This window comes from Brassica napus, unplaced genomic scaffold (assembly GCF_020379485.1).
Source record: "Brassica napus cultivar Da-Ae unplaced genomic scaffold, Da-Ae ScsIHWf_2428;HRSCAF=3137, whole genome shotgun sequence".
Classification (NCBI taxonomy): Eukaryota; Viridiplantae; Streptophyta; class Magnoliopsida; order Brassicales; family Brassicaceae; genus Brassica; species Brassica napus.
In genome coordinates, this window is record NW_026015767.1 from 397,501 (window position 1) to 405,000 (window position 7,500).

The window sequence follows — 7,500 nt, forward strand, 5'->3', positions numbered from 1 at the left end:
TATTCTTTCTGCCTTCAGGTTTGGTTTTCCTACCAATGATCCGGACAGGTCGTCCCTCCACTGTAAGGTGTTCTCTCAAGTCAGATGGTGGTTCTGAAACCACATTGTCTTGATTCCTTAAGTATTTTCGCAGCAAGGATACATGGAACACGTTATGGAACTGAGCCATCGATGAAGGCAGTTCCAGTTTGTAAGCGACCTTTCCAATCCTTTCCAGGATCTTATACGGCCCCATGTATCTTGGACTCAGCTTGGCATTCTTTGAGGATCGGTCCTTGCCTTTGTAGGTGACGGTTTTGAGATATACCATGTCCCCTACTTCAAACTCAAGCTCTTTTCTGCGTCTGTCTGCATAACTCTTCTGCCTGTCCTGAGACTCTTTCATCTTCAGTTTCAAGACTCGGATTCTTTCAGTTGTCTCCTCCACAAAGTCTCGGCCAAATATGCTGCGCTCCCCCACTTGGGTCCAGCATAGCGGTGTCCTACACGGACGTCCATACAATGCCTCGTAAGGAGACATTCCAATACTTGCATGATAGCTGTTGTTGTATGAGAACTCGGCCAGATGCAAGTATTGATCCCATTTGTCTCCCCAATCCAGAACACAAGATCGCAGCAAGTCTTCAAGTGTTCGGATTGTCCTTTCTGATTTTCCATCCATTTGCGGATGATATGCTGTACTCATATGGACCTTGGTCCCCATCGACTTCTGCATCGCCCTCCAAAAGGCTGAATAAAACTTGGAGTCTCGGTCTGACACTATGCTTACCGGAACTCCATGAAGTCTGACGATCTGTTCCACATATAACTTGGTTAGCACTGCTGCATTGTCTGTCTTGTTGATTGCCAAGAAATGCGAAGATTTGGTCAATCTGTCCACTATCACCCAGATAGCGTCCTTGCCATTTCTCATTGGCAAGCCAGTCACGAAGTCCATCGTGATCATATCCCACTTCCATTCTGGAATGGGTAAACTCTGAAGTAGTCCGCTCGGAACTTGATTTTCTGCCTTAACCATCTGGCAGATTGGGCACCCAGCTACCCATTTTGCAACATCACGCTTCATTCCAACCCAATGATAGTATCTCTTCAAGTCTCGGTACATCTTGTTGGCTCCTGGATGTATCGAAAACTTAGACTGATGTGCTTCTTTTAGGATCTCATCCCGCAATCCTTTGTCATTAGGAACACAAACCTGGCCATTAACCAAAATCGTCCCATTGTTTGAAGTCTGATACTCTGTCTTCTCATTCTTTGAAGCTTTGATCAGATCATCATCCTTTTCCTGAGCAAGGCGAACTCTGGACAACAAGTCAGCCTGATCCGCTGCACCAAGACCCAACGGTTCCACTTCGTCGGTCAAGGCAGCTAATCGTAAGGTTCCCACCATGTGAACCAGTTCCTGCATGTCTTTCTCTGAAGCTGAAGCTACTCTCTTCCTGCTCAAGGCATCCGCGACTAGATTTGCCTTTCCCGGATGGTAGGCAATATCCAAGTCATAATCCGCAACCAGTTCCATCCACCGCCTCTGCCTAAGGTTCAGCTCTGGTTGAGTGAAGATATACTTCAAACTCTTATGATCCGTGAAGACTTGGACCTGGGCACCATAGAGGTAAGATCGCCATATCTTCAACGCAAACACGACAGCAGCCATTTCTAAGTCGTGTGTTGGATAGTTTCCTTCGTGTTTCCTCAGCTGTCTAGACGCATACGCGATCACTTTGCCTTGTTGCATCAGAAAACACCCAAGTCCAACTTTGGATGCATCTGTATAGACCACATATGGCTCGTTGTCCATTGGAAGAGCCAATACTGGAGTAGTGGTCAACATCTCCTTGAGTTTGCTGAAACTCACTTCACAGTTTTCTGTCCACACAAACTGAACATCTTTCCCAGTCAACTTTGTCAACGGCTGAGCCATGCTAGTAAATCCCTTAACAAAACGCCGGTAGTATCCAGCCAGTCCGAGAAAACTCCTGATCTCCGTTGGGTTCCTTGGTCTTGGCCAGTCCGCAATGGCTTTGATTTTTTCTGGGTCGACGGACACTCCCTTGTCCGACACCACATGACCCAAGAAACCAATTTCTTTTTGCCAGAAACTGCATTTGCTAAGCTTGGCGTACAGCTTATGTTCCCGCAGTTTATCCAAAACCATTCTCAAGTGTTGCTCGTGATCTTTCTGATTCTTTGAGTAGATCAAGATGTCGTCTATGAAGACAATAACAATTCATCCAGGTAGTCTCTAAAAATGTTATTCATCATCTTCATAAACGCTGCAGGGGCGTTGGTCAGTCCGAAGGGCATGACCACGAACTCGTAGTGGCCATATCTTGATCTGAAAGCTGTCTTACGGATATCCTCTTCAGCAATCGGAATCTGATGGTATCCCGAAGCTAAATCAATCTTTGAGAAACAAGTAGCACCTCGGAGTTGGTCCAATAACTCATCTATCCTTGGGAGAGGGTACTTGTTCTTCACTGTGACTCTGTTAATCCCCCTGTAGTCGATGCATAGTCTGAAGCTACCATCTTTCTTCTTCACGAACAAGACTGGTGCACCCCAAGGCGAGCTGCTTGGTCGCACAAATCCTTTCTCCACCAACTCATCCAACTGTTTCTTCAGTTCCGACATTTCAGCCGGAGCCATCCGATACGGAGCTTTTGAGATTGGTGTTGTACCCGGCTCAAGCTCAATCGTGAAAGGATCAGAACGGTCCGGTGGTAATCCTGTCAAGGATTCGAACACGTCATCATACTCCTTTACAATCGGAATCCCTTCCAATTCAGCATCAGGTCCGACTTCCACAGTCGTGATTGAAGCCAGATAGGCCTCACACCCTTTTTCCAGCATTCGTTCTGCTTGAAGTGCTGAAATGATCAGACTCCCATTGGTCGGTCTGACCCCTTGATAGACAAGCTTTCCATTGCCGATTTCAAACTGAACTCGGCCACGATGACAATCAAGATGTGCCTTGTATTTACTCAGCCAATCCATTCCAAGGATCACATCGTATGATTTCACTGGGCAAATGACCAAGTCGGCTGGCATGTTTACTCCCCCGATCATCACAGAGACGTTTCGGATTTTTCCTGAAGTGTACATGATCTGACCACCAGCCGCCCGAACCGGTCTTACTTCTTCTTCTTCTTTCTGAAATTCTCCAATTCTAATCATCTCAGGTTGCACATGAATCAAACAGAACATGGGCTGCCACTCCACCCATGACTAAGGTCCCTACATATTCACCCGGAACACTAAGGACCTACTCTACAGACAAGCAATTTCACACAGAAATTCTTAAGGCAAAGGTGAGAGATAGGATGACTCACCAGTGATCGGACGAGACGTGCTTGGGTCCGACGACTCATCACCAATGGTTTCCACCCGCGACATGATGGCCTGCCTCTTCGCAGCCGGCTGAGGCCCATCACTCGGACGCTTCCCAGCAGATTGTGCGTCCTTTGGACACTGATTCTTGAAGTGTCCAGTTTCCCCGCAGTTGTAGCACACGCGTTCCCCAGTGCTCCTGTTCTGGCTCTTCGGCCTTTGATCTTCTTCAGGACAATCCCGCACCTTGTGATCCATACTTCCACAACGGTGACAAGCTCCCGTAGCAGCACGGCACACACCAGAGTGCATCTTCCCACAAGTCGAACACGCACTGCGACTGGTTGCATTCGGCTTGCTGGAAGTGCCAGACTTCACCACCTTTTGATTCTTCCCCGCATGCTTACCAGGATGGACATGTGCCACTGAGCCAAACACTTTGGCTTCCTCCGCGCATGAATTTACGGAGATCATAGTTGCGGATCTTACAACGAGTTCGGAGATCAACCCTAAGTCCGCGCATGAATTTACGGACCAAGGATATCTCAGACTCTGCCTCACGCCCAGCATACTTCTTGAGGCTGTTTGAACTCTACTTCATATTCCCTTACAGACATAGATCCCTGTTCCAGTCTGAGGAAAGCTCCCTCAAGTTGGTCAAATGCTTCCGGCGGAAAGTACTTCGCACGGAACTCGGCCTTAAAATTGGCCCAGGTGCACTGATCCTCACCAATCCGGGCAGCAACACCTCGCCACCAGGTGTGCGCATCACCGTCCAAGTAGTGGACATCAATGTCCTTCTTGTAAGCAAGAGGACAACGGATCGACTTAAAGTTCCGGCCTATCCTGTCAATCCATTGATCTGCTTCCACTGGTTTGGAACCACCCGAAAAGAACTTGGTTCCCAGTTTCTGCATGTGGTCCATGACCTTGAGATAAGACGGATTCCTAGCAACGTGTGCATCTTCTCCATCTTGCACCACTTGCTCCGCCTCGTCCACAACAGGTGAAACCACTGGAGGTGCCGCCACAGCAGGCAGCCTTGCCAAGACTTGTGCCAACATAGCCAGCACAGCTTCCAATCCAACAGCTCCAGCAGCAGCACCAGCGGCTGCAGCATTGTTCACATTTGCTGCATTCTGAGCAGCATTCCGAGCCTCTTCCGTACCAGCTTCATTCCTGGCCACGTTGCTCGCAGACCCCTCACCAGTCTCATTCACAGTCCTTCTTGGATTACGGTTACTTTTTGCCATCTGCAATCAGATCACAGGCAAGTTAGTCAAAACTAACTTGGGATCAGGACACGGAACACATAATTTACCACGAGATGTCAGGCTTGGAAGGATGGTTTGCCCCAATAACCCACTATACTTAGATTGTCCTAGAACCGACTCCGCTCTGATACCACTTGAAAGGACCCGACCCATTTTTTCGTACCATCAGTACGAGTCTGGCTCGACTTCCTCGATCAGACTTGGGCCGTTTTCCTAATTTCTTTACTTAGAATTATTTCCGAGTTTTAGTTCGTTTTCAGACAATCAAAAGCAAGCATAATAAGATTTGAATAGATTAAGTGAGGTTCGAGTTAACAAGTGAGTTTGCTATAAGCTATTACAAGTTAAACTCGTCCTACATCTACCCAAATCCCCCATCCTTCCTTACTGCGTTAGTCCCGCGGTCAAGCTATGTCTTTACCCTTACGGGTCTGGTCCTGATCTGCATCCAAAACAAGGAGGCATAAGAAACAGTTTGCTTAGTGATGCGGTCATCCCGTCTCACTCAGCCATGTAAAGCAATCGAGTCAATCAATCAGTAAACGGACATGCTTATCATCAGTCAGTTACTTAGCCGACCCAATCGTCCCAAGCCAACGCGCCATCAGATTCAGACAAGCCCTAGCAGGCCATTACGGCTCTAGGCGCATGTTCTGATCCAGATGCGTCGATGGAAGGAACCGACTGTTCGGACCAAGCCAGAACTTAGCAGATAATTCGAATTAGACAAGCAATCAGTACATAGAACATTCCTATCATTCAGACTACGATTCAGTACGATAGGCTACGGTCACGCACTCACCTTTGTCTTAGAGTCGGTATGTTCTGTTTGATTCGGTCTCTTCTGACACCTCTTGAGCGGTTTCCGTCGGATCTTCGAACGTTCAGACAGTCGGAATCACCCCACAGACGATCGTTCTTGACTCGGACTTGATCAATCCAGCCAAATATCGAAAGTTCTCTCTTTATCGGACTTTTCTCTCTCTGAGTTCTTCTTTGGTTCTTTCTTTCTGTTTCCCGTACAGAAATGGCGAAATAAGACCAAGGAGACGATTAAAATGGGCAGTTGGGCGGTTTAGGCCCGAGAAACTGCAAAGATAACTGTCCCGCTTATTTTACACGCGGCTCTTTGTCCATAACCGCCACCCCGCGCTCCAAAGCATGTCAGCGCGAGTTTTTCCCCTTTTCGGACCTTAACTGTTCCCGCCAGTTTTACTTAGACAAAACTCGAGCTGAAGCTGACTGATGCAGTCGACAACTCTAACCGCCTTGTGCAAATCAGACCAATACTACTGAATCAGCTCATCTCAGCTTAGCCGACAGTCTTAACTGCCTTGTCTGATTTCCGACAATCTCTGTCTAGCCGACCAGCTCAACCGTCATGTCCGAATCCGATAGCACTTGTCCGGATCCGACCATTGCAGTCCGAAAATACCGCTTTGCTTGGATTTTCATCGAACTGGCCGAACACTACTGAGTTCCGCAAATCGAACGGCCTGGTCCAATAACCCGAGCGTAAGACCGACTGATGGAGCTTTGTTGGCTCAAAAACAGATCAGATCCTATCTTTATTCGGGTACATGGTTCCGCTCCATCCACTACTAATCAGACTTCCGAACCAAGAACTCCCATCCACCCACGGTAAGTCCTTACAACTTTGGCCAGCTCTTTCTAGCATCATCAAACCCATTCAGTATGTTCCAACAGTCCGGCCAGTCAGTCCTCAGATCATCCTATCATCGATCTTCGGAACACGGTCGCTACACAGAGCCCGCGTTGACCTTTTATCTAATAAATGCATCCCTTCCAGAAGTTAGGGTTTGTTGCACATATTAGCTCTAGAATTACTATCCGAGTAGTAGTTACCATCAAACAAACTATAACTGATTTAATGAGCCATTCGCAGTTTCACAGTCTGAATTCGTTCATACTTACACATGCATGGCTTAATCTTTGAAAGTGGGAACAGATGCTGACTTGACCGTCATATTCCCGCAAATACATGGAAAGTGGGAACAGACGCTGACTTGACCGTCATCTTTTGTCCGGAGACAAACGTGCTTAGCGGGACCGAATTTCTTCGAGTCACCGCCATAATATTTCCGCAACCGAGATCTCAGCAAACAGCTTATTCACCTTTGCGAACAATGCATAAACTATGCAAAGACGCAAGGATCACAAGTGCCGGCTTATGTGTTCACGACTTCCCCAATGAAGGAGATGCCGGAAACAATATTTTAAGCAAAAGCTTAACAATTCCTTCCAGATAGGTACGCAACACAGGCCCCGGATCAGTTCAACAAGCATAAAACTATGCTAGTGAAGAAACTGAGGAGGATAGTTGGTATGTAGTTGGGTGCGCGAGCACAGAGCCTACAAACACTAGCTATCCAATCACCACTCATACGCCGAATGTTCATTTGCCCCGCTAACATCAATCTTTCCAACCACTCTTGAGATGTAATCAAAAAAGAAACTGGAAGATGGATGAAACCAGGCCAAGACCATGCAAGCGCGAAAATTTGAAGTTAGGGGCAAAACGGTCCACCGGAAAATTCGCCGGAAAAGTTCCCGGAAAATTCACCAGGGACAATCCGGCCATCGACCTCAACGCAGCCCTCGATAGTGTTGGACCGAACAGTCCAACACTACGTACCCGAACCGTTCGGGTACTGGGGGGTAGGAGGCTCAAGAGAGTGCCTACCCCTTATATATACAAAACGCTTTTTTCAGTTTGTCACCAGTAGACATTGGTTGTGTTCCGGGGAGTATTTTAAATGTAAAAAAAAAATACTTCGAATTTGAATCTGATTTTTTGCATGCTTCATAAGGATGGTTAAAGCTATTTTCTGGTAAATTTTCATAAATTTCTTTTGTTTCTAACCATGTCTTTTGCATG

General features: G+C 47.1%; 1 protein-coding gene across 1 annotated transcript; it reads right to left on the minus strand.

Annotated features, from left to right (window-relative positions):
* Positions 1-3,262: 3,262 nt before the first annotated feature.
* On the minus strand, positions 3,263-3,801 carry LOC106356933 (DNA-binding protein HEXBP-like). The gene is made up of 2 exons (XM_013796646.2): positions 3,330-3,801; positions 3,263-3,267 (listed from the first exon to the last, which is right to left on the minus strand). Exons 1-2 carry the CDS (start codon positions 3,799-3,801, stop codon positions 3,263-3,265), a joined length of 477 nt encoding a protein of 158 aa, XP_013652100.2.
* Between the last annotated feature and the right edge of the window lie 3,699 nt (positions 3,802-7,500).

What these genes read in the sequence shown, in the direction of transcription:
- LOC106356933 (XM_013796646.2), bottom strand. Translation starts at nt 3,801, where the DNA reads ATGATCTCCGTAAATTCATGCGCGGAGGAAGCCAAAGTGTTTGGCTCA.